Consider the following 27,619-nt stretch of genomic DNA (forward strand, 5'->3'; position numbering starts at 1 on the left):
TACTGTCGAAAACTGGTGGAGAAGATCAGACAGGATTTAATAACTAGGACATATTGTAGTCTAGAGGAAATAGAGTATAATTTGAATAGGGTATCATTGTGTAGAGAAAAGAGGATGCTTTTTCCTTTGTCCGCCCGTCGACATTGTTAAACTCCCAAAAGGATACAAGCAGGAATGAAACTTGACATCTGAAACTGCAATTAGCATTGTCACGAGACAGAAAAAGGGAAGTGTTTTGCTGTCTGAAGCAATACAGCAAGCCAATGTTGACCTTTATGATCATATTTCCAAAAGATCCTGTTCTTTATGCCTGTAGGGCACATGAAAGTCCCAAAGGGACATTTTAAGTATTTGAGCATTTGACATGAGATATAAAGCTAATTGAAATGAGCTCCAAAGTATGTGTGTGAGTGTGTGTAAGAGATGCTCCTGTTATCTCCACTGAGTGTGTTTGTTGCTGAATCTGCATATGATTAGCAAAGAGGTGTGTATTGTGAAGAGTACAGTGTGTGCTGAGTAGGTACGCGCGCGCACACACACACACACACACACCTGTGCCAGCAAGCTAAGCAAAACAACCACAGCCTTTAACCCTATAAAGCCTATTGTATCATATTTGATGCATGAGTTTGATACATGTCCTCTCTAAAGTATCAACATGATTTTTTTTTTGATTTTTTTTTGCCGTGAAATCTTTAATAAAGTAAATGTAAAAATAAATTTTATATTGTTAAAAATTCAATAGGAACATTTACTGTACTGAAGCAACTTATGTCTACTTGATTATCCACGTATCATTTTTTTGGATTGCATTGCATTATATGTGTTGCCCCCTCAATTAGAGCTTTGAATATGAATCTAAACATTTAAATATAACCTTAGACATATAACTGGGAGATATGAAGTGACAACTGATATTTATATGCATTTGATTTAAGTAGTCTGCTATACAGTTATAAAGATCTCATTGATTTACATTACAAGCTATCAGAATTTCAACTTCAGTCTGAGCCTCTGAATAAATCTTTTTCTCCATATTCATATTCTCACTGAATATATTATACTGTATGAGCCATAAAATCCTGATGTATTAGATTTCGTGCAAACTCATCTGAAATACTGTACAATATACTGATCGCCATGTGCTTCATTAGTGTTTTGAATGAACACAAATAAGACTCTAGCTCGTTTTACTAATATATCGCATAACTAAACAGTGAATAGTGTAAGGGAAGATGTTTTTTGTAATCTGAACTGCAAAGGCAAATCTATCTGGCTAAAAAATGCTCACACATGTGCATTAATATTTCAGACATTACAGAGAGCTCATTGATCTCAACAGGAACTTCAAACTTCCTGTGGAACAATGTGTGCTTATTAAACCCAGTCATACACTTCTGTAAATAAGATGCATTTTCTTTATTTTTTCTTCAAAACAGACAAAAGTAATAGGTTTTTTTTGCTTTTGATCGAGCATATTATGCAAACGCAATCAAAGATCATCAGATAACTGCTATGAAAGCATTGAACAGAGCTTCTATAACAAGCCATTTTATGAACATAAGCCACAGGTCACCTTATAACACTGAATTCATGGTCATTTGTGCATTGCGTTTTCAGCCCTGTGGGAGTGTGATTCTTCCAGTGTCAAGCGCTGGGTGAAGGTCAACTGATTTTTATTAGGTCTGAACATTCAGTCAGATTTAAATTGAGAGGATTTTTAATATTTGCAGGTTTTACAATATATGAGAATTTACAATATCAGAATGCCTCCAACAATATTTAGAGTATAATATTTTTCGATCATTGAAAAGGAAATAAAATAAAAAGATTAACCTAACACAAGAAGAATCAGGGCTCCAGAAATAACCATTTACACAAACACACATACAGTATCCAAAGCTTCTGAGACACGTTTGGTAAGACTTTAAACATTTTAAACAATTCTACTCAAAAGTGATTTTACAAAGAATTAAACATCTAAAAGAAACTGGTCTGTTGAAATGTAATATTTCTGATAGCAAACTGAACACCCGTGAGTATAACTAACACATTATTTAACATGTAGCTTTTTGGTGAATTATGCATGGACCATTACAATATTTGCAAATATTTTGAATTAGCTTTCTTTGTCTAATATTTAGATTTTTTATATATAATTAACAAAAACTAGTTTTAATAGTTTTAGTTAACAATAAGAACACTGTATGAACCAGGATGGACTGAGCAGCAATCTGTCATTTACATTTAGAACATTCCACTTTATCTTAAAGTTTTTCACATGCTCTGTTCAGATGAAAGAAAGAAGAATGAAAAACAAAACAGATGGGAATCATTTTCTGTGCTTATCAAATATAGCAGAGGTTCACATAAAAGGCACTGAGTGGTATCTAAATCAGATGTTTATTCAGAATAAGCTATGCTATTTCCAGTAAAACCAGAGAAAGCCAAATCAAAGGAAATAAAGCACTTTTAAATGAGAGCTTCACCACTGGACCAGTTTCTCAGGAGCTCAATCTAGGTCATGACAGGACCACACGGATTCTGCTACCTTTTCTGCATTTGGTGCTGATTATAGGGGAATTTTCTAATTTAGGCATAGTAAAATTAGTTAAACCGACCTGAGAGCACTACTTTTTAGTAGTTGAATCTTTATCAAATTATATTAAAAATGATTACAAAACATTGTTCTTGTAAACTAACAAGAAAGAGGATGCATAGAGCTTTGTGAATGATATGCAAACCAATGTTTTGATAGTCTGCAGATTCAGTGTGGGGGCTTATGGGAAAAATTACCCCCATAATGGATTTACAGCTACAGAAAGTATTGGTGATAAACATATTACATAGGCCTGAGAGGGAAAAATGCTACAGTCAAACTACTTCAATCCACAAACTTCATCAGAAAGAGTCACGCAGTAAAGAAACTACAACAATTGGTCCAGAAAGCAACGCCCCTCCTCAATGGATCTTATATTCTGGCCTAAATACAACCTCCGTCCTTTGTCTCTTATATATAACCTCCGCCCTTCAAATGACCAAATGAGATCTCCATTGTTCTAGGTGAAGAGTCAAAGGTCAACATTGCTCTGCGGCCACACTTTGGAATCACGGTTTTCTCATTATTCAGAGAATCCAAAACAATCCTGTTTACAGAAGTGAGGAATTAGGAAGCCACCTTCTCTTTCAATGGAAAAAAGGAACTTGCACTTGAACAAAGACACAAAAGGCCACAGGAAGAATAAAAACACAGCAGTGTCACGTAAGCCTGACCTATTATAAAGTCATCCTAGTGACAACAGCAGGCAGCAGAGCAGTGCAATCTGGGAACAGTGCATTTAAATCAGTACCACAAAATCATCTTAACTACACATTAAACAACCTTGACTATCAAAAGGCAGCTTGAATTATTCATAGGTTTAGTGGCAAACCTGACATTTACTTGCGTTTCAACCTGACTGAAAACACAGCTAAATGCTAGTAGGGAAAGCATTGCTGATTTTCTTTGCAAAAAAACAAAACAAAAACACGGAATAAAAGCAGACTGAGATATAAAAAAGACCAAGAATAATTCTGATTATGAGCCAGACATGTATTCAATCTAAGAACATAAATGTTAAACTGATTTAATATTTAACATTTTTCAGAATAAATCACTAGTGCATCACCTTTTTAATGCCTAGAGAAACTGGTTCTTGAGTGGTCAGTTCAAGGGATTGTTCACCCAAAAATGAAAATTCTATCATTATTTATTCACCTTAATGTCATTTTTACACTTGTATGATTTTGTTTCTCTGTGGAACACAAAATATGATATTTTGAGGAACGTTGGGAACCAATTAACATTAGAGCCCATTGAATTCCATTACATACACAAAAACACAGACATTTCTCAAAATATCTTCTTTTGTGCTCAACAGAAGAAAGAAAGTCAATTATGGAATGTTGTGAGGTTAAGTAAATGATGACAGAATTGTAATTTTTGTGTAAAGAAACCCATTAAGGCAACTATCATTATAAAAGTCTTCAGAGAAATAGTCCAACCTGCTTTCGATTCGAAACTTAACTGCAACAAAAGTACAACAAAGATCAACGCTGCACCCAACCACTAACCATCATGCTTGGGTGGCCTTTTCATTTGACATATGACATTTCAGATTCTATATTGCAAACAAGAAATAAAAGCTGGCGTCAGCTTCAGGCGATCCATCACAGAGATTTCCATGAGTCTCACCTTCGCAAGAAAGATTTCAGTCAACTCTTGATGCAAGAGTTTGAGTCGTCCTACTGTGGCATGAACAAAACTCATCAAAAGATTAGTCAAAAGTCCTCTTAAGTTAATGATAATAAGCAAAACTGCTGTATTGCTTGAGAAAAACATAACAAACCCTATAGGGTAGAAATGTTTACAATAGGATTTTAAGATGAGAATAGACATGCTACTGAACTTTACATGCAACTGCTTCGAAAAGGGCCGTAATCTCTGAATCAACACCAAACACAGGTTTTTTGAATAGAAAATCTGCTAAAACTACAGTATAAACGATGGAAAACATATTTGAGGAACATCTGGAAGGTGCAGCACAGTGTTACAGTGTTACTGGCTTTAGTTCCATCCAATCATTGATTTGAAGGGAAGGGCCTCTGCAGTCCAACTGGGCTCTTATTGGCCGAAAAGATGGATGGTTATTTCACCCAATCACAACAGACCCATTTGTATAAACAGGAAAGGCACAAGGAAATGTGCATTTAGCCCCACAGTTCCGTAGACGATATAACGATATGGCAATTCCACCTCCATGTGCTGCCTGGCCTTCCGAACGTCGCCGCTGGGAATCCCGAAGAGCCAGCAGACGAGCGGGATGGTGAGAGCCTTCATTACGGCTCTGGTCGCCAGGAGAATGAGGACACCCAGGACAAAGCGGAGTAGACAGAGAGCGATCAGGCTGAGGGTGATAGATGGGGGATGCAGAGGTAACATCGATACAGGTGGGTCCGGCAATAGGCCCAGATGGTAGTTGACGTGGGATGCCAAGGCGATTCCCGCACCAGAGCCCAGGATTTGGGCGGTGTCGCCACGTGATGTGCTCCAGGTGTCCAAGGTGAAGGAGAAGAGACCCAGAACCCCGTGAAGAGAGATGATGATTAGCGGGGCATAGGGATGGGTGCGGTTGAAGGTGTCAATGATCTCCAGAGCAGGACTGAAGACCACTACGATCAGCAAACTGTACAGGAAACCGGCAATGATGTCCTGAAGAAGACAAATACAAATACACTAACGTCAAACCACAGGAATAAAAAGAAAACACAGGTGAAGGTGCAGTGCAGAGAAAAAAAAACAAAGAAATTAAATGAAAAACAAAAGATAATTTACATTTAAAAGAGGCTGACAGAGAAATGTACATATTTGACTAATACTTTTTTCAAGTGTAAATCTATAGAGGAAATATGACCTAATAATAAACTAATTCATTCTAAAAACATTGCCATAAACAAGAACAAAGAAATATGGCAGGTGCAAAGAACAAAAAAGGTTTAAACTAACACAAATGTTTGGAACCAAAATTCAGTGATTTGTGTCGGTTCATGTGTAAAAGCCAGCAGACAGGCTGAATAAAAATGCAAATTCACTCCCTTACAGTAGGTGGTGCTTTTAGAAACGCAGAAGTAACAGCAGCGGCTCTGGGCATGTGACCCGAAAACGCATATTTCCGATATAATATATATAAAACGCATTGGCCGGCCAATGCAAATGGAAAAAAGATTAGAATACCCCTCCTTAGAAAAAATCTGTCACATCGACTGCATGCAAATGTTCATGTTGGTCTGACTCTGAACAGACGCATTAACAATCGTTAATTTAAGTTAAAATTCTTATAGCACCGAATATTCACCCTGTGCGAACGCATACTGAGACCGAAAGAGGTTTGATCTCATGGATTTACAAACATTTGACATTTTCATTTGACTCTGTAAAATGAAATAAAAAGTTCTCTTAATTGAAACGAACGACAAACTTTTGCTTGAATACTGGGAAAATATCGGTATATATTTTATTTAAAATGGTACAATATCATGATCTTGCTCATTTCGGATACTGCTGTTCCGAAGTTCACCAACAGGTGGCAGAGTGCAACCAAAATGACGCGAAACCGGCAAATGTGACAGGATAGAGAAACAAAATGGTTAAAGCAGATGAATCTCACTCAACGTGCCCACAACTACCGGTTCCTGAAGGATACTTTTTTCGATACCAATTTTAACCAATTACATTTTTTAACAATCACTCCGCCCAAGTAGCAGTGCTTCGCCTTCTGAGAATATAGTTCCCAGTATGTATACGGTTAGAAGATGGCTGTCTCATGTGACCTTGTTATTTGTACACGCTGTGACTATACAAATCACAACATGTAAATAGGAAAATGTAGGCGTTATTTTGTCACTTATTGGGTAGCTGGATATGCTAGCTGGAGCCATTTACCTCCAGTCTTTGTGCTAAGCTAGGCTAGCGGTGGGTGCGTCAGACAGAGTTACAGCACGTACGGAGATGAAAAGGGTATGTATGGACTTATTTAACTCTGAGGGATACGGTGAATAAGCTAAAGTCCCAAAAAGTCTGTGTGTTCCTTTAAAAAGACATCAACTCTTGCATTGCATGTTTGGGCATTTTGGGAGCAGTGAAATAAAGGGAGGAGTGTGTTTGTTTGGGTTGATTTCAAATATAAAGTATTTCTCAGAAATCGCTTACTGCACCTTTAAAACATCATTAATATGACAAATATTAACTAGCCAATGTACATTTACTCTCCCCTTCAGTCACTCACACAAACACACACTTAACCCTAAACAACTCACCACTTTCTTTCATCTATCAGTCATTAACCATGGTGGGCTCACTTTCCACATCTGCTGTGGAACATGGATTCACAGCTTTTGCATATACCGTACGTGTACTTGTGAGTTTGTGTGAGATTGAGAGATATCCTATCTGACTTTAGTCCTAGTGATTCTTTTTATCTGTCAAAATGTGAATCCGTGTCGATCGTCAGATGTGTGGCATAGCTTTCAGCAAGCCACATTTGTGCAAGCAAACACACCATAAAAATAAGAAAAGGGCTATAAATTACATTCCAGTAAAGAGAAAAGAATAAAATCTAGAGATAAAAGCTTGAATGAAAGATTAGAGCCACTCTGGGTCTTGAAACAGTCAATTTATACATTTTAAAACATATTGATGTAGCAACATAATCAAGATAAAAAATATTATAATAAGCGTTTATTTGCCCATATCATTTCCCAAAGAGTGTCAGATCTGACAAGTTTCACAAACCCTTCTTGTCTATGAGAATGTTAAGACAATCTCACGGTTTCCATGGGAACAATCTCTAGGGCAACGGCCACTCATCCCCCCAACAGTTCAACCAGACGGATGAGGTCACCCTGAGGGCAACATTACCGCTTAGAGCAGACATGGAGCAGAACACCCAGATGAAACAACATTTTCAGGACTGAGGAAAAACCATGTCATCCAGACGGACAGACAACTCGCCCAAAGATTAAATCATTCAGTGAAATTACACCGTTTATTACTGTAATAAGATGATGTCAAACTTAAAACATCACCAATGGGATTTACTGTGTCTGAACACGCATGTTTATAATGGATGGGGGTTATGGGGCAGCATCAGGCAACATGAGCATAAACAGATGGATATAGTTATACCAGGCCGCTCAGTCTATCTATTCCAGTAGCCTCAGGTCACAAAAACTCACTTATTCTTCAAGTCAAATGTTATCTTCCTTCAAAATGACAAAACGTTCAGCAAAGGCATACTAAATTGACCTGCATTCACACTAAAAGAAAGAGGAGTAAAGATAAAGATACACCAGGGGTTTTGTTTCTTCCCAGCATGACTGCCTTAAGGTGAACACGCACACACACGCCCCATGAGGAACCTCATTACGTTACCTGGCCTTTATGAAAGCGGCAGTCTTCTTAAAGGGGTGGTTCATTATGATTTCACTTTTTTAACTTTAGTTAGTGTGTAACGTTGCTGTTTGAGCATAAACAACATCTGCAAAGTACAACGCTCAAAGTTCAAAGCAAAGGAAGATAATTGCTTTTAAAGAAATCGTTTTTTAAGGACAACAACAAACGGCTGGTAGGGACTACACGACATTCCTCCCGGGTTAGTGACATCACTAACCCTAAAATTTACATAAACCCTGGCAGTCCATATTGAGAAGAGGAGAGTTGTTGTAGTTCAGCACATTTGTGAGTCTGCTAAAGCTGTCGCATCCGTCTTTTCACATGCAATACTGTACGTAACACAAATGCAATAACATGTCACTCTGTAGGCATCTTACAACAGTTCCCACACGAGCGATTTTATAGATTATCATGACAGAATGTGCTAATTGAAGATAGTTAACTCCACATCAGCAACATAAATTCATCAACTATCCATTCAGAAACGTCCCGTTGCATTCTACATGTTGTCACTTCTTGAGTCTCTCCATTATTGTCTGACTTCGGTTTGAACATAAAAGGCAGAACAGTTTCTGACATTTTAGTGCTTGTCTGGAGCTGCTGACACACACACCAGCTCGTGAAGCTCCGCCCTCTGTGCCGGGAGCAGCAGCTCATTTGCATTTAAAGGGACACGCACGAAACACGTTTTTACTGACCCTCAAAAAGAGACAATTTTAACATGCTGTAAAAAATGATCTGTGGGATATTTTGAGCTAAAACTTCACATACACACTCTGGGGACAATAGAGACTTATTTTACATATTGTAGAATAAGTCTATTTTACATTATACCACCCCTTTAAATCACATTTTTATTGTCTTGCCTGATAACTGATAAATGGAAGTGGCTACTGAAATATGCTATTTTTACCTAAATAAAAAAAATAAAAAATAAAAAAAAAATGTAAATGCTACAAGTGAATTTAGGAATCACAACATTATAATGTGCAGTATGGATTTTTTTTTATTCATAATGAATTTACATTTAACCCTCTTATTAAACTAATGTTTTCAGGGCTGGACTAGGACAGAATTTCAGGCTGGGAAATCTCACACTCATCCAGGCCATCCCACACACCCACAACAATTTTGAAACCACAGACAACCCTATTTTTTGTATGGCTGTCACTTAAAAGAAAATAAGTCTAAATCCTTTGGTTGGGACTGTGCAAAATTATTAAAGGTTCTCTCTCTCACTTCCCTTTTCCTTTCCCCTTTCTTCATTTTCCCTGATATCTCTCCCTTGTGTATACTTTTTTTCACTTCAGATCACTTCTTCACCAGCAGATCTATTGTTATTAACAGAACTATCTCCACTTTGTTGCAAAACAACCACCTAATTTGTTTTATTTAAGTGAGAAATAGATAATGGCAAAGGTAATCGAACTGTAAAAAATATGGTTCAGATTTATCATGCATCCCAAAAAAACCTACACACTGCAACTTAAAATCTTTAATTATTAAATAAAAATAATAATATGTTTTGTTTTAATTTGTCTTACCAGTATGGAGTGCATGCCCATGTATATGCGGCTCAAACACACCAGGAAACACCAGCTGAAGGCCAGGGAGAGCCCCAGCAGCAGAGGATACTGTGGAAATAAACACACACTTCACTATGAGACAGACAACTTCTGCAAAATTTCACAATGCAATTCATCAGCAGTGGTGTAAATGTTAACCACTGGTTGGCTCAGAAATTTCTAATGCATTTTTAAAATGCAGGTTTCCAATTTAGGAGTAAAACAAAAGTCTTTTGTTAACATTCCATTCACATTTTGATCTACAACATCAATTGCATACAGTCATACCTTAAAGTGAATTTTGAAACCTTTTTAAAAAGAGTTAAGCAATTGTACAAGCTTGTCCATCAATGTACACGAATTACCAGCAAAGGATAGGACTGATTTGCTTTTATCTTTATTGCACACACATGACTACAGCAGATGGCAGATGAGAAAGAAGATCTGCCTGTCTTGCTCTCTGTCATTTCTGTGAGTTGTGTTATTATGGTTTGTACCAGACGTGTAAAATTTCCTCCGTAACACAATATAACAGTTTATGCACAGATGGTGTTCTAAGAATCAAGCAAGCACACATACACACACACACACACACACACACACACACACGCACGCACGCACGCACACAATGTCCTCATGTTTGGCTGTGGGCCCAGTGTCACAGTGACACCACAGCTAAGGCTAACCTGCTTTCATGAGGCTGAAGGGTATCTGTTCTGGATGTGTGTCCATATGTCTCAAGTGTCCATGGTAGTATCTATGACCATACCATCCTCATCACTTGCTGCATAACACAATGTCATTTGCCCACAGACAGACCCCTCCTGTGGTAAAACAGCCATACAACCAACAAACACTGAAGTCAAACCCTCAGCACACCATAAAACAAGCACTTAACTACAATTACCAACCCACAAAGCAAAAGATGGTCAGGCAGATAAAAAGAGAGAGAGCCATAGCCAGCGGGAAACTTTAAAAAAAGTTCTTCAAAAAGAACTTTGTAAACTCGCTCATAATTATCAATAGCAGGACGTCTAGAATGACAATAACATTCAGTATACACATTTTTATTCCTACTACTGATCAAGATTTTGGGGTTGATACAACTTTCTTTTTTTTTTTAAGTCTCTTATGCTTACATGCATTTCTTTAACAAAAATACAGTAAAAACAGCAATACTGTGAAATGTTATTGCAATCTAAATTATATACTTGTTTGTAATTTATTCCTGTGATGGCAAAGCTGAATTTTCAGCATCATTACTCCAGTCTTCAGTGTCACATGATTCTTTAGAAATATTTGCTGCTCAAGAAACATTTCTCATTATTATCAATGTTGAAAACAGTTGCTCCTTAATGTGTTTTGGAAACCGTGATACATTTTTCGAATAGAAAGTTTAAAAGAACAGCATTTATGTGAAACTGAAATCTTTTGTAATATTACATACGTCTTCACTGTCACTTCTGATACCGACCACAAACGTTTGAACAGTAGAGCGGTTTATGCAGTAAACAATGTATGTGTACCCCTTCTCAGGTTTTCTCAGGTTATTTTAAAACATTAATTTGTATTAAATTGCTGAAACTAGGCTAATAGCTAAAAAGCAACACATTCCTACAGTCGTGGTTCATTCGGATTATGTCGTCTGTCTGTGTGTTTGCCGACCTATATCCCTCTCAGACAGATTACTGCAGTTTAAACACTCCAGCAGAGATTTACATGCACCAACGTCCATGTTTAAACATGTAGAGCGATGGATTTACAGTGAAACCCCAGCTGCCAAGAAAATGACACAGCAAGTAAAACCTCTGGCTGCTTTAACTCGGAAATTTCCATTCAGTGCAACATCATAAAGGGGAACAGGACATTTCCCCCAAGCTCTGTGAAACTGTAGGTATTTTTCCAAACCTTCTAACCTCTAACTTCTGCTTTGCCTTGCAAAAGACAGCCCATCCTAAATGAAAGAGAAAAGGAGAACTCATGCGTCTGCTATGTGAAAATCTCTTCTCAGGCAAGAGTGGTTTCAAAGACAGAGTTTTGTTCACTTAAGAAGTGAAGTATGCAATTGCTGCACCACTGGCATCACAAAACAGAATAGCAAAAATAATGACTATTATTGGTCAACAAACAGATAAAAGATCCATCACAAGAAAAGCATTACACTACCTACGCATCAAATAAATGACTAACTTTGAAGATACATTTCAAAGTGAACTCTAAAATTATGGAGAAGAGTCTTATGTCTGAACAGGTTTTCTCTGACAGCAGAACATATGAACATGCTGTAACACACACCTCTCTGGGGTCATACAGTGTAACTGTAGGGTAAACACTGAGTCAAGAGATTCAGATAGACATCAGAGACACAACCATTAAAAGAACCAGAGATCCGAACCGCACCTCATGACCTGAGACCACATGACACTGGACCACATGCTGAACCAACTCACAGAGATCTTTCCCTCCCTTTCATCTGAGCCTCAGCTAACCTCATATGCTGACCATCTGCCTCTGATTATAGACTATGTGTGTGTGTGAGAGCTCTCTGCAGCTGTGTATGCTGGTTTGTGAGAGAAGATTTGATTTTGTGTGTGGGTGTGTGTGTGTTTAAGTGAGCTCTCTGCAACTGTGTATGCTGGTTTGTGAGAGAAGATTTGATTTTGTGTGTGTGTGTGTATAAACTAAATTATAAATGATTAATGTGTCGGCACCGATGGCCTCGTGGTCAGTGCGCCGACATGTAGCGCTGTTGCGCTCGGGCGGCCTGTGTTCGAGTCCCGGCTCGTGGACCTTTCCCGATCCCATCCCGTCTCTCTACCACCTTGTTTCCTGTCAACTCTATACTGTCCTGTCACAATAAAAGGCAAAAATCACAGAAAAAACAATATACAAAAAAATAAAAAAAATGATTAATGTGTCTAATTTCCATGATGATGGAGTCTGAAAATGTACAGTGTGTGAGTGTCAGGGTCAAAATTACAATTTGCACCTAAAATTCATAGCCAAATTACAGAGGGGAGAAAACGACTTTAGAAAGATAGCAGCAGCCTTCAATTATTTGTACACAGAGATGGGTAGGTATATTAATACGTTCTGTTTTCTTTAGTAATACTTGTTGCATTGACAGTTCAAAAATGGGAAGAAGCATGTTTTTCCACCCAAAGTTGGCATGCCTGTAATAAAGTAATAATAAAGTAATAAAGATACCTCAATATATTTTTAGACTCTGGTTCTTAAAATTTTAAGGCTCTATATAGTCCAATCCCAGAGATATGGGGATCCCAAATTTGTGGATCCATGTGCAAATTGTTGAACTTTATCCATTTTCAGTTGTTGTATCATTTCTATAGAAGTGCTTCCTAAAAGCATGCTTTCATGTAAAAACATTTTTATTGAAAACAATAACTTTTTTATAATGCAACAAATGTGCTTTTCCATTACCAGTAACAGCTCAACTCGACTTGACTCGACTCGGCTCGCTTTTCGCTCCGTTTTTCATTGCAGATAGTACCTCCACAATAGTACCTGGTCGTCATAGCGACGCCGCAGGAAATGATGACGCAGTGAATAGTGACGATTCTCTCTGACCAATCAGCAGTCTGCCGTGTTTTCACGTCACATTTCAGTATCAGCATGCGCAAGAATCTTTGGAAAAAAAATTATTTGCAGCATTTTACTGTTATTCGTAAGTGTAATTCATGTATTGTGAAACTGCAGCTTGCTAACGCAAAATAATTTTGATCTGTATTCTTCTGACTTCCATTTTTCAATATGCAATGAGCTACCCGAAGTAAATGGCACCATTGCATTCACAATATCATCAAATTATATCTAATAATAATAATAATAATAATTAAATGATGATACAAGAAAAAGTAAAACAATAGCAGTGTGAAAGATGAGACAGACATAAATCAGAATTGAAGTGAATGAGATAAGTAGAGGGTGGAAGAAAGTGTGCTTATCAGTGAACTAGCAGAAGTCTGCTGATGACTGACGGTAAAGACACAAGTGAGTGGGCCAAAATCAATCTCAGCACCCTCAGATAAGACTAAACTAAACAACGCTGCCTTGAACACTCACTAGTCCCACTAGTTTCTAAAACCCAAAGCAAGGATTGGAGTCTCATGAAAGTTTCTCATGCATAACCTCAGGCTCAGTGGAACCTGAGAATATACATCTAAAATATACACAAAAATGACAATTCTGTCATGTTTTACTCAAGTAACTTATAGCAGAATGTCCAAGCAGCTGTTTGTTTCCGTGCAATACAAGTGAATTGGTGACCTAAAGAAATTAAAGGTCTATTCCTCACACAAAGCTATTATATTTGTTGGAATATACTAGCAAAGCACTCATGTTTTTAGAGCTTGACAGCCTCCAGTGCCCGTCCACTTTTACTGAATGGAAAAGAGCAGCATGAACATTATGCAAAACTTCTCCTTTAGTTTTCCATGAAAGAAAGTAAGTGCAGGTTTGGAATGACAAGACAGATCTTTCGTTTTAAGGAGAACTGTCCTTTTAAAGCATCTGTAAAAATGACTCAAATGAAGTCATTTTGAAAATGACTCAAAATGAAGATTTGCACCTATAAACAACACCACGAGGCAACAGTTTATTTTATCATGTAAACTCTGACTCAGCAGAGTCACAGAAACTCTCAAACATTCCCAGATCATCTTCCTGCAAACAATCCAACTGAATCCACCCAAATACAGTTTGTTTATTATAATGTGAGACTATAGCCAACTTCTGAGGAATGTTACATAATAAAAGCGTAAAGGTTACAAATGCATGAGCACTTTCAAGGGTCAAACCAGTCAATGTTGTTTGTGTATTCTAAAGGTCATTCTGTATTAGTTGGCGGCATTTCTCAAGAACAGTCTCATTAAATAGTTAAAAGACTGGTGCACCAACAATAGAATCATGTGGTTATATCACAATATAATATGTGGCATTTGTTCTTCATTGCTTTCTAGGTCAGAATAGTTTACTCTCACCCTCTCCTGATTTTGCAATGCAAGGTCAATGTCATTACTTTGTAATAGGTGTTATCAGGTTGAGATAAGCTGCAAATGAACTAATAAGACTCAAATAAAATTCTCTCTACTTTGATACAGCAAAACATAACAGAAAATAAGTCTGTAACACCATTTCACATTGTACATACGTTACCCTGTGTTAGAATTTAGAGGTTTACACTGTATGCATTTGAAACTTGCAATTTAGGGTTAGCTTCATAACTTAAAGTTGGTTATACTTGATGAATAAAGCACAAATTTGAATACATAGCTTAACACAGGGTTAAAAAGTGTCCTTTAAACAGGGATAAAAAAAAGAAGATTAAAGTGCACCCTGATATAGGCCATTGTTGTTAACAACACCCACCCAGTAAAGGATTTAAATTTATTTTAGGATTTAAAGATTACAGAGCCAAATCTGTAAAATTAATTTAATATGCACCTGTGCCTACTGGTTCACCTATTCATCTGAAAATGTCCTCAGTGCTGCATACAAATAAAAGTGTAATAAATAGACACAAAAATCAGAGAGAAACAGCTTGAATAACTAGTTATAGTGCGACTTCTGCATATCTATCATGTCACAGTGCTTGTGTAAATTTATGGATTACAATAATACAACACTAATGTGGGCAGTGTCATTGAAGATAAAATACAAAATGCATATCTAAACTGATTCAATTCAAAATTGCACACAGCTTTGAAGCTGCCAGTAGGGAGAAAAACATGGCATGGCTATTGTGGATGAATTTAAACATTAAAGCTTTTACATTTACAGACATCAAGTTAAACTGCTAACTCTTAGTTAACCATTAAAGTCCAACTGAAATCAAAATTGACCCTATTTACTTTGATAGCGCATATTACTAGTCTTGTGGTGAACAATTAATCCGTGCAAGTTAAAACACAGAAAAACATTGCCGTCGTAATCTTTAATCAAAGTCTGAAAAGTTACTTCCGGTCTGGAATGGCGTCCCTTCTCTGATGACGTAGGTTTGAGGACTTGGGTTGGGAAACGCTTAACCACCAATCGTTAGTCTGTTATGAGCGAGAGATGGAGAGGAGGAGCGCTAGAGTAAAACCCTGCCCTCTGTTCAATATTCCGTTTCACTGGGAAATACGTCACAGCACTGGAGAAAAGTCGTTTGCAACTTCCGGTTCACGCAGACTTTAATATATCCTGTCAAATAAAGGCCTAGTCCACACGTACACGGGTATTTTTATAAACTGAGTTTTTCCTATTTCGTTAAAAAATAATAATAATAATAAAAATCGCGTCCACACAAGCATGGTTTAAAAAAAACTCTGTCCACATATAAACACGAAAACATGCTATAAGCTAGGGCTGGGCGATATATCGCATGACATTGTTATGCGCATCTCGTCAGTAAAGCCGGTTCCTTCATTAGTAGTAAATCGGTGATAGCGATTTACTACTAATGAAGGAACCGGCTTTACTGACGAGATGCGCATAACAATGTCATGCGATATATCGCCCAGCCCTACTATAAGTGCTGTCAAGAGCATGCCAAACCAACAGGTGGCGATATAACCCTAACCGTAAAGCCATGTTGGCCAATCAGAAGCCTGAAAAAAAAAGTTATTACTGGTTCTGGTAGGCTAACAACATGTTTTCATAAGCAGTGACCTGCGTAGTATTGCATTCTGACACCTTTTTTCCGCAATATAATGGGAGAACTGTGCATTTATCTGTATGTAATAAGCCCTGTCAGCACAGTTATTAAGCAGCAATATTTTGTCTACGTTCGCCATTGCACAGATTCGCCTCATGTGAACAAAGGAGATAGGACAAACGGCCAAAGCGCATAGAAAAAAAAGTGTTCGTGTGGATGTCATATGTCATTCAGATTTTTATAACAATAATATAATTTGTGTATAATGTAATAGGTAATCACACGCATGTGCGTTTAAACTTTCATACATAATCGAAACCTACTATAGCGCATTATCAACTACGTACTTGATATCAAGTATGTGATTGCGCTACAGGCTGCAGCGATGACTTCTTGATCTAAAGGGCTCCGAAGTGTATGTTGTATTGTTTTGTTGTTTAAACCATTATATAAAAAAAACTTCTTGATGTAATGCTTTCAAAGCTAGCTTGCTTTTGCTAGCCTCTCCGAAATTGCCTACTCTACCTTTAATGTTTTTGATAATTATAAAGGCACATGAATTTAAAAACAAATGTGCACAGATAAATCATTTATAAAAAATAATGCAATATTCCATAAAAATAAGAATTTGTAAATATTTCATTGTTACTTTAAAATATATGTATGAATGCCAATTAATAATAATAATAATAATATCTAAACAAGTGGCATCTGCAAACAAATAACACTAGAGCCTTTCCTCAGTACTAGTTCTAAATAGCAATAACTTTTTTCTTCAATCAAAGTGCATTTGTGTATGTTTGCTTGAAAACTGTGCTTGTGCTGTCTGTCTTCAAAATAAATAGACTTTTTAAACAATGAAACTCATTACTCATGATTGACATCATCACACACATCCAACTGTTGTGTGCACACTCTGAATGGCGTGATGTTCTTACCTCCCATCGACCGTGGGTCAGCAAGAACAGGCACAAGGGTATGGCGGTCCCGGACATGGCATGAGTAGAGGGCATGCTGTACTCCGAGTTGTAGAACATCTCCACCTTTACCACCGGGGGCGAGGCAGGTCTCGGCCACCGGATCACATCTTTCGTGCACTGGCCGAGATACATGACCCACACCCAGACCACGACGAGCCGGCGGCTCACATATGCGTCTATGTTCCATATGAAGAACGGGAAGAATGAAATGTAGAACAGCTCGTTTCCAAGCTCTGTACCGAGCGTGAACAGGTAGAAGAGAAACTTATTCTCGATGATGAACTCCTGTCCGACGTCTCCGGTGAGAGAGTTTCTGCGCAACGGCTTCACCGAGGATCCTTGAGCGTCGTCCTCGTACTTATCCCGTGGCCGCCCGGTTTCTCCCGCAGCTCCGTTCGTCACGCCGTTATTGCGTTTCTCCCTGTCGGTCTCTGCTCCTGCTGGTCTACGGCGGGTGGCATCCCCGCCTCCGTTATCTACATCCCCATGGCGCGTGCCCGTTACCCCGTTACTGATTTTGTCACGTGTGTCGGTTCCGCGCACCCCGCATAGCTGTTGGAAACGCGCGACGTGCTGGGGGTCCTGCAAATAGTGCATGAGCTGCACGAATCCCACTTTCAACCCTCCTGCCATGTTTAGCGACAGACTGCGCAAGTTGAAGCCACCTGGTAAAGACCGGGATAAGCTGGAGCTACCGAGAGTGAACCGTGCTGTGGGAGTGGGTTATTAAACCATTCCCGTACTAATAACAAAACCCCGATCTAAACGAGACTTATAACAACTGATAAAAATATTCATTGACACATGAGGAGAAAATTAACACGAAAAAACTACTTAGTACTGACCCCACGCCGTATCCGGTTACTGACAGATCCGTGCGAGCAATAGAAATACGGTGGAGAGAACGAAGAAAGCAAGTTTCGGAGATTCAAAATGGGAGGGGCTTAGAAGCCGGTTTTTGGCTGTGATTGGTCAGGTGCCATGGTTCTAAATTAAAAAAGATTAATATTTCACCTCATCGATTTTTTTATATGAATTAAATACTATTTCATCCAATTATTGTCCCTACTTGAATTTAAAATAGTACCCAGCAGTTCCTGAAACATCGGCGAGCCAGCATTGTCACGTGGTGGCTAATACTTTTCACAGAGCTAAAGGTTTGATTGCTAAATCGTGTTATTTTAGGATAATTTAATATATCTTGCGTGGGCTGGTTTAAACGCAGACGTCAAGTGCTAATCGTTGGGATTAATAGGTTTGAACGAAAATGCTTTTAGTGTAGGCTACATATGTCAACAGTAGAACCAAAAAGACATGACATTTTAATGCAGCTCAACGGGGAGTTCGGCTTCTTAATGCCGCAAAGCGCCCTCTGGTGTAATTAAGTTAACTTTTGTCTGCTTTTGTGTAGGAAACGTTTAGCAACTCCACTGTTGCGGTGACGTTCACCTAGCGATGACGTCATCACTTTACGGACTCGGGGGCGGCCGCACATGATGATAAATGTGATACATTATTATGAAATCATAACTTGTGTATTTGCATATATTTATTTACACAGATAAAGAAAAAGGACTGAGTGAAACATTCAATATTTGATTTTATTTGACCGCAGTGCCATGAAAATAGACATTTCTCGTATATGCTACTTTTAAATCTTTTGGCAAAATAGCACTAAATTCTCTGAGGAAATAATGTTCTCTTTGAAACAAAAAATAGCTTCATTTCAAAATAATCTGGATATCCATGTCTATGCTTTGAAATGTCCAAAAGATAGCACTCTGAATTTAGATTTCAGTTACATTCAGATATTGAAAAAAAAAAAAAAAAATACATTACACATACAAATGTGCATAAACAAACAAACAAAATATTAATAGTAAGAGTACCAGTCATTATATACTGTACCAAAATATTTTTGCACTACATTGCCTGTTAGAAAACCTTGTGTAACCAACATGTGAGACATGCACAGCGATATGAGACGAGAACAGGATCTTCTGAGGTTCTGTGTAAAAGAAAGCGAGTGATTTTACACTATACACTGAGCAAGTATACCTTGTTTTCCCTGTTAATCATAAACCGTGGGTTTTTGCACTGAATGTAGGCCATTGTTATGAGATATTCGACACCCACACAGTTAGGGTTTACAGATCCAGATATTAAAGAGCCAGAAATGTAGAAAATCCATGTGTGTACAAAGGAGGTATTGGGAACATGTATACTGGCCAGGCAACCTGGACTGATACCTAAATTTGTTACAAGGGACAGATGACTGCATTATGAACTGCAGGTAGTACAGATGATTGAAATGAATGAACCAAAGAGGTCTATGTTGCTGAGAATTCATTGCCATAACACTAGATGGCAGAGTCACCTTTACATAACAGTTTCTGCCAAAAAGCCTTAAAAGGCTGTATGCAAATATCTTAAGAAACACAAGTAGCAAATGCAAATAAGCTTTTTACTTTTTTCCCCCACTATTATGACCGTGAAAGTTGCATGTCACTATGACCCTGTTAAAGTCGACAAAACCAGAAGTCCTTGAAAGAAATATTAGTTTCACTTCTCATTTTCCCTCATACATATTCCCATTTTCTTTTTTTCTTTTTTGTTTGTTAAAGGTATGGGAACTTAATTAAAAATATAAAAAAAACATTACTAGTTCGACATCAGTAGCCACTTACACACACACACATAAAAAAAAAATCATTTTAGAGCAACAAAGCTTTAGTAAAATCACTTCAACCCTAGAAGCAGCCAGGATTTTGAAACTGACAATTATTTTTATTTTTTTTAACAACATAACAACAAGGTGCTTGGCATTCATTTGCCTTTTTTATCCCTGAAAACAGTGCTTAAAGGGATAGTTCACCCGAAAATGACAATTCTGTCATTAATTACTCTCCCTCATGTCATTCCAAACCCGTAATACATTTGTTTATTTCAAGAACACAAATTAAGATCTTTTTGATGAAATCTGAGCTTTCTGTCCCTCCATTGACAGCTACGCAACTGACACTTTGACGCTAAAGTTCATAAGAGATCGTAAAACTAATCCATATGAATTGAGCGGTTTAGCCCAAATTTTCTGGGCTACCAAGGGACACCATTGCTTTATACGCTGAACAGATTTAATTAAGGCTTTTATTCACATAAATACTCATCAACTCATCAGTTATGGTAAACGGAAGCTCAAGCATGTTCACTTACGCAGCATGTTTGAGCTTCTTTATGTTCGCTGATCAATGTTTATATGTGAATAAAAGCCTAAATTCAATCTGTTATCATCATATAAAGCGATCGAGTCCCTTCAGAAAATTTGGATTAAACCGCTCGATTCGTTTTACAATCTCTTCAAAGTGGTAGTTGCGTAACTGTCAATGGAGGGACAGAAAGCTCTCAGATTTCATCAAAAAGATCTTCATTTGTGTTCCAAAGATGAACGAAAGTCTTACGGGTTTGGTACGACATGAGGGAGAGTAAATGTTGACAATTTCATTTTTTGGTGAACTATCTCTTTAAGATAATAGCTCACTCAAGCTAATTTATGAAAACAAAACGTCTGGCCAAAGTTCAGACTGAGCGAGGCAATGATGATAACAAGATGATGTTGTCTTTTTCCACTTGGAAAAATACACCCTGATATGGGCAGACACCCGTCACGTCACAAACCACAGAGCTCATGCTCACCAGCAGACTTGCACAAGCACAAATGCACACAAATCCGAAACCCCTTCTTTTTTTTTGCTGGCTCCTGGAAATCAGTCATGGACTGTTGGAAATCCCCTGCATGCACACGACGACATCTTATCCTTTGTCATCCAAATGGTAGAGTAGCACTGAAGCTCCATGATCAGGAGGCAGGGTGTGGCAGCTCCCCAGGGCACAGATGCATGTGGCTGGGGAACATGAATACGGCAGCAGCTTGTACTGCTGGAACTCCTGGAGCACCACCTTCAGTCTCTTCCGCCTCCTCTCTGTCTCCTCCTCCTTGTCATCCCTCTGTTTCTCCCTCTCCCTCTGGGCCTCGTCCAGGTGGATCTTCCGTAGCAGGTTGTTGATGAGCACGGAGCGGCGGAGGTAAACCTCGGGGTCGTCTAGGAAACGCAGCTTCTGCAGAGACAGGCGCAAGATGCAGCTGCGCTCCTCACGCAGGATCAGGTGCTGAGGAGAGGCAGACAGGTAAAAGAGACAGGCAGGTAAGAGACAGACAGGTAAGAGACAGACAGATGAGACAGGCAGGTAAGAGACAGACAGGTAAGAGAGACAGACAGGTGAGAGTGACAGACAGGTAAGAGAGACAGACAGGTGAGACAGGCAGGTAAGAGGCAGACAGGTAAGAGAGACAGACAGGTGAGAGTGACAGACAGGTAAGAGAGACAGACAGGTAAGAGAGACAGACAGGTAAGAGAGACAGACAGGTAAGAGACAGGCAGGTAAGAGACAGACCGGTGAGACAGGTAGGTAAGAGAGGCAGACAGGTAAGAGAGACATGCAGGTAAGAGACAGACAGGTAAGAGACAGACAGGTGAGACAGGCAGGTAAGAGACAGACCGGTGAGACAGGCAGGTAAGAGACAGACAGGTAAGAGAGACAGACAGGTGAGAGTGACAGACAGGTAAGAGAGACAGACAGGTGAGACAGGCAGGTAAGAGGCAGACAGGTAAGAGAGACAGACAGGTGAGAGTGACAGACAGGTAAGAGAGACAGACAGGTGAGACAGACAGGTGAGAGTGACAGACAGGTAAGAGAGACAGACAGACAGGTAAGAGAGACAGAGAGGTAAGAGACAGACAGGTAAGAGAGACAGACAGGTGATAGAGACAGACAGGTAAGAGAGACAGACAGGTAAGAAAGACAGAGAGGTAAGAGACAGACAGGTGAGAGACAGACAGGTGAGAGTGACAGACAGGTAAGAGAGACAGACAGGTAAGAGAGACAGAGAGGTAAGAGACAGACAGGTGAGAGACAGACAGGTGAGAGTGACAGACAGGTAAGAGAGACAGACAGACAGGTGAGAGACAGACAGGTAATAGACAGACAGGTGAGAGAGACAGACAGACAGGTAAGAGAGACAGACAGGTGATAGAGACAGACAGGTGAGAGACAGACAGGTGAGAGTGACAGACAGGTAAGAGACAGACAGGTAAAAGACAGGCAGGTGAGAGAGACAGACAGGTAAGAGAGACAGACAGGTGATAGAGACAGACAGGTAAGAGAGACAGACAGGTAAGAGAGACAGAGAGGTGAGAGTGACAGACAGGTAAAAGAGACAGACAGGTAATAGACAGACAGGTGAGAGAGACAGACAGACAGGTAAGAGAGACAGACAGGTGATAGAGACAGACAGGTAAGAGAGACAGAAAGGTAAGAGACAGACATAAGAGACAGGCAGGTAAGAGAAACAGACAGGTAAGAGAAACAAACAGGTAAGAGACAGACAGGTGAGAAAGACAGACAGGTGAGAGAGACAGACAGGTGAGAGAAACAGACAAGTAAGAGAGACAGACAGGTGGAAGATGAAAGGGACAGGTGATGTGACGGTTGCTGACATGAAATGGGCAACTAAATCAAAGAGGGTGACAGATAGGATCAGACATGGTGCATATGTGATTTTTTATTTATTTTTAAATGTTGAAATCAAATTTTTAATTGGAAATCTATCTATCTATCTATCTATCTATCTATCTATCTATCTATCTATCTATCTATCTATCTATCTATCTATCTATCTATCTATCCATCCATCCATCCATCCATCCATCCATCCAATTATTCATCCACCCATCCATCAACCCACCCACCCATCCATCGCTCTAACTATCCATCCATCTATCCATAAACTTCCAAACTTTTTTCAAAACTTTTTTTCAAAACAAGGCTTTGTCAAGCCAATATTCAAAGTTACAGTTGTGAATTTATTGAATGTAAATTCATTTTAAGAACTGGAATTTAAAAGGCATTCTTAGTTCAGATCTGAACTGTGCTCAAAAAAATCAGCAGTCTCAGCACATATCAGCCGACACTCACTTTTTGTAAATATCCATGTAGGCTTCCCTGAACATCCTCCTCTTCCGCATATTTTCGCTTAAAGTAGGCGACTTTCGACGTTGTCGACCGTTGAGGGCACTCTTAGAGGAAAGACTCTGCGGATAAGCACACAAGGACTCTGTGAAACTGGCTTTGCAACTGGATGGACATTGAATTTTTACAAATGTAACAGATCTCTCTTTCAATCTCTCGCTGGGGATGACGATTCACCTTCAAACAATGCCATCATCTGTGTCCTCAAACACCATGGCCCGGTTTCACAGAGAGGGCTTAGATTAAGCCAGGATTAGACCTTAGTTCAATTAGGAAATTTAAGTAGCTTTTATAAACATGCCTTGGAAAAAAAAAAACATTACTGGTTGCATCTTAAGATAAAACAATGGCTCTGCCATATTTTAAGATATGTCAGTGCTAGAGTTAAGACAGCTCAAACATGCATTTTAGTCTGGGAGGTTTAAGCCTTGTCTGTGAAACAGGGGGTATATGTCATGGGTAAAGTGGATTAGGTTAGACTACAGTCAGTGTGTTATGTAACAATGTCTGTGTGTGTTGTGTTTTAATTACCTGAGGACTGCTTCACGCAGACACACTCACACGTCTCTCTGACAAATCCTCTATTCACCTGAGGCTCTTTTCTCTGGCTCACACACATTGCCTAATGGTTCCTAGTCAGAGAGAAAAAGACCGAGAGAGATATCGTTTACTGGATCCTACTGTTTCCTATCTGATTTCAGTTGACTAAAGTTAAATTGGTGTGAATGTGTGACAACTAGCACTGATCTTCCTTACATACAGATCAGTGCAGTTCTGTCTCAAAGAAGCTAAAACAAATCGCACAGTATAAATGCAATGGCATCTGCAGGAAGCTGTGCTTTAGTTGCACAATGTCTTGCTGCTGCGTTTTCAGGTTCAAAGAAACGTGCCGTGTGCTCTGTCAATAGCGGTGCGGGGCACAATAACCGTGGGTGGGTAGATTAGTGTGGGCTGCATGTCAGTGTGTGCGCTAGAAAGAGAGACAGAGAGAGAGAGAGAGAGAGAGAGAGAGAGAGAGAGAGAGAGAGAATATAAACCAATAAGGTTTTTGTCTTTACTGTACATTCTTTTAGTTGCATTTAAATACAGGGACGATATTGGATGCCATTTTGGTGACGATCAGTTATTACTGTAAACGTGATTAAATTGTATCATTTTAAAATAATTTTAACACAGGTCCTGTTTAAGCTATTACGATGTACTGAAAACAAGGATTTCATAAAGCAACATGATGACAAAGTTCATATGATGTTCATGTAAGAGAATTCTGGCAACGTCCCATTCACCATACATTAATTAAAAATTCTTACAGTATTCTTAATTATTATAATTAAGGCAATTCATATTTTAACAATATTTTAACATTAAAGTATTTTTGTCTTGATAAAGGTGCACTCTGGCCAATATAACAGTTGTCTAGTATGGATAAAAAACCCTGCAAAAGCAATAATTTTCACTTTAATACTATTGTAGAGCTATGATTCATTCAGCAAAATTGTCCAAAAATTAGAGTTACAAAGATCCAGTATTCTGCTGGTCATGTGATATCATGGCGCACATGAGGTAACTTGTTCCATGTAAATGAAAGCATCTGTAATTATGTTAGTAATTTTAATGGAAAATTCATCTAAAATGTACAAATTCATTTTTAGGGGTAAAACTTTTTAATGAGGAAAAAAAATAAGTGCATCTTTAAATATATAATTTTCCCGTAAATGAAAAAAATATTTATACTCTTTACTTTACTTTTTTTATATATATATTTATTTATTCTGCGGTAAAATTGAAACAAAATAGTTTTTTAACCGTATCGTAGCTGTTCTTTACTGTAGTATGCTACATTATCTTTTAAGAATGTTATTTTCATTTTTCTTTTTTACAGTGAGTGTACCAAATAAGTACATTTAATAACTGAAAGTCCAACATGCATGCATAATGTGATAGTGCAGTACATTCAGCTACTCAACTGTCACGCTAATGAATGAATCACAGAACGCGCATTTTCCAATAAAAAAATAAAAAAATAATTCAAACTATAAAATGGGTTTGTTATAGGCTATAAACTATTATATAAGTGCACCCCTATAACTGTTGCAAAATAAACAAATGCATGCAGTAAAATGTAATGATGATATTAAAATCCAATATGATTAACAAAGGTAAATGATCCTACCTTATTTATAAAGCAACATTAACAGTCCCTGCACGCGCGTTCATCAGATCAGAGGTTTAAAAGAGCTCATATTGTGCCGAATGTAGCCGCTTTCAGCTCCGCGTGAGCTTGACGCTTCGCCCCCAGATGTCGAAGTCTAGCTTTTGATATAATCCCTGTAGTATTCAGCTCACTCTCGGCTCTTAAAATATCCTCTTTCTGTTCAGAAAGCAATAACAGACTGCACCGGCTCCTGATTGGTCGACACTGAAACAGATGTTTCCTGTTGCTAGGAGAGTCACTAAGCAATGATGACGCTCCTGCATCAAACTCCATTCTTCTCGCATCCTCTGCCGCTGCGTTTCCTCCTCCTCTCTCTGGTTTGCGTATTTCTTAACATATGGCTTATCTAATTATAATCATTTTAGTTTTAAAAGGTTTTATTGCTCATATACTCCGACAACTTATCTCACTGGCATACATTTCAAAACCTCTTAAATAATATTTTAACCTCACATCTCCAAGCTTTATCAGCCTATCTCGTTCAAGCATAAGCAATTCTTCCACTATGCAAACAGTAAATAAATTAAATTTGGGCTTTTTTTTTGCAATTAATTTTTCTTTTTCAATTTAACACGTGAAACACAGTATATACGCAATTAATGCATACTCTCAGAAAAAAAGGCACAAAAGCTGTCTCGGTGGCACCCTATCAAAAGATAGGCCTACACACATATTGGTACCAAAAGTGTAGGCCTATATTAGTATAGTAAATATTAGACAGCATAATTTTTTTCTGTCATCCTTTGGCTGCGCTACAGTATACGATCATGCTATTATTCATTCAAGTGCTGCTAAACCATTCAAGCATGATAAGATGAAAAAAAGTAGGCTACTCAAATATCACGCACAGAATACATTGAGTTTCGCGCTTGAACGGACAAAAACTTTCAAAATTCCTGTTTTGTAGAGTATCCTCGTAAGCATATTCTTAAATGAGTTAAACTGAGTTAAATAAAGCAAAGAGTTGGATGCGTGTCAGAGCCGCGTCATGCCTTAAGGTGACAGCAGCCTAATAAACCTGCTGCTGTTTGTCATTAATGTTAATCAAAGAACAAAATACAGAGAAAAATCAATCCCCTATTAAAGCTTTAATAAGGATTATTCTAGATTTAATTTATAATTTATGCAGTGAAGGCTGTGCAATGTTTGATTATATTCGCCACTGGCAAAACCAGCAAGGCAAGTTTGAGAGGTGACACCCTGGCAAATCTCGTGAGAATCACGACTTGCTTTACGGCACAACGTCACATACATCAACAACATATGAAGCAGCCTCTATGGAAGACACTAGCACGCATTTCAGACGTGAATCATGGCAGAGTCGACGAAGAAAACGAAGAAAGCGCGGTCGGAAGAGTGAGTGGTATTTACGACAAGTACTCCACAGCGACTCTAGGGGTCGCTGTTTGACAAAAACGGAAACTGAATTGTATGCCTTTAAAGGAGAACTCTCATTTTTTTTGTAAATTTGGAGTGCTGTCAGTACAGAGAACAACGACAAAAATCGGTGTTGCCTACACCGTGTTATCCTCTTTTTAAAATTTGCACCCTGTTGACTTCAATGGGGCAAGTTTTAAACCTGCTTTTAGCCTCTTAACATCCTTGATGTGTCATTACAAGTGCACAGCCATGTTAGATGATTCCTTCAGAGTGAACACGGGTGAATCTGACTGCAGTAGATGTGAAAGATATGAATAAAAGTGATGTTAATTCAGCCAGCGCACATACCTGTATTTACATCCTGTTTTCGGTCGAAGTCCACAGTAGTCGACTGTCGAGTTCACGCGCATAGGTTTAGTTACCTATGATCCTGTGAACCTAAAAGCAGGTTTAAAACTTGCCCCATTGAAGTCAACAGGGTGCAAATTTTAAAAAGAGGATAACACGGTGTAGGCAATACCGATTTTTGTCGTTGTTCTCTGTACTGACAGCACTCCAAATTTACAAAAAAATGTTAATTTCAATGTTCTCCGGAGTTCTCATTTAAAGCACTGTTTACAAGGTTACATGGGTCAAAAACAACGAAAGCAATAACTGTTTTTGTGCAGTTTAGCAGGGCAGGTAAAAAACTGAACCGGCCCGGCTGGTTGTTTCTACATCATTTTGGAGAATCAATGTGAAAGTATT

At 38.5% G+C, this 27,619-nt stretch overlaps 2 protein-coding genes across 2 annotated transcripts; both read right to left on the bottom strand.

The window, feature by feature from the left end:
* Positions 1–1,404: 1,404 nt before the first annotated feature.
* sgpp1b (sphingosine-1-phosphate phosphatase 1b) lies at positions 1,405–18,084 on the bottom strand. Its single transcript, XM_084092598.1, has 3 exons — positions 17,149–18,084; positions 9,535–9,624; positions 1,405–5,251 (listed from the first exon to the last, which is right to left on the bottom strand). The coding sequence occupies exons 1-3, from the start codon at positions 17,821–17,823 to the stop codon at positions 4,700–4,702; spliced, it is 1,317 nt and encodes a 438-aa protein (XP_083948724.1). The 5' UTR covers positions 17,824–18,084; the 3' UTR covers positions 1,405–4,699.
* Positions 18,085–18,777: 693 nt separating this feature from the next.
* Positions 18,778–25,645, bottom strand: LOC311069483 (uncharacterized protein). Its single transcript, XM_084092662.1, has 6 exons — positions 25,451–25,645; positions 24,034–24,247; positions 23,809–23,909; positions 23,224–23,339; positions 21,624–22,758; positions 18,778–21,357 (listed from the first exon to the last, which is right to left on the bottom strand). The coding sequence occupies exons 4-6, from the start codon at positions 23,271–23,273 to the stop codon at positions 21,001–21,003; spliced, it is 1,542 nt and encodes a 513-aa protein (XP_083948788.1). The 5' UTR covers positions 23,274–23,339; positions 23,809–23,909; positions 24,034–24,247; positions 25,451–25,645; the 3' UTR covers positions 18,778–21,000.
* Positions 25,646–27,619: the final 1,974 nt, after the last annotated feature.

This window comes from Abramis brama (genome assembly GCF_963993115.1).
Source record: "Abramis brama genome assembly, chromosome: 19".
Taxonomy (NCBI): domain Eukaryota; kingdom Metazoa; phylum Chordata; class Actinopteri; order Cypriniformes; family Leuciscidae; genus Abramis; species Abramis brama.

Excerpts from the sequence above, each read along its gene's own strand:
- sgpp1b (XM_084092598.1), bottom strand. The coding sequence starts at position 17,823 with ATGGCAGGAGGGTTGAAAGTGGGATTCGTGCAGCTCATGCACTATTTG. Across the intron at positions 9,625-17,148 it reads TGACCCACGGTCGATGGGAG|TATCCTCTGCTGCTGGGGCT; the intron begins GTAAGAACATCA and ends TTATTTCCACAG. Across the intron at positions 5,252-9,534 it reads TGGGCATGCACTCCATACTG|GACATCATTGCCGGTTTCCT; the intron begins GTAAGACAAATT and ends TGTCTTCTTCAG.
- LOC311069483 (XM_084092662.1), bottom strand. The coding sequence starts at position 23,273 with ATGCGGAAGAGGAGGATGTTCAGGGAAGCCTACATGGATATTTACAAA. Across the intron at positions 22,759-23,223 it reads TACATGGATATTTACAAAAA|TTGCCCATTTCATGTCAGCA; the intron begins GTGAGTGTCGGC and ends TCTTTGATTTAG. Across the intron at positions 21,358-21,623 it reads GGTCTGTCTCTTACCTGCCT|CACCTGATCCTGCGTGAGGA; the intron begins GTCTCTTACCTG and ends GCCTCTCCTCAG.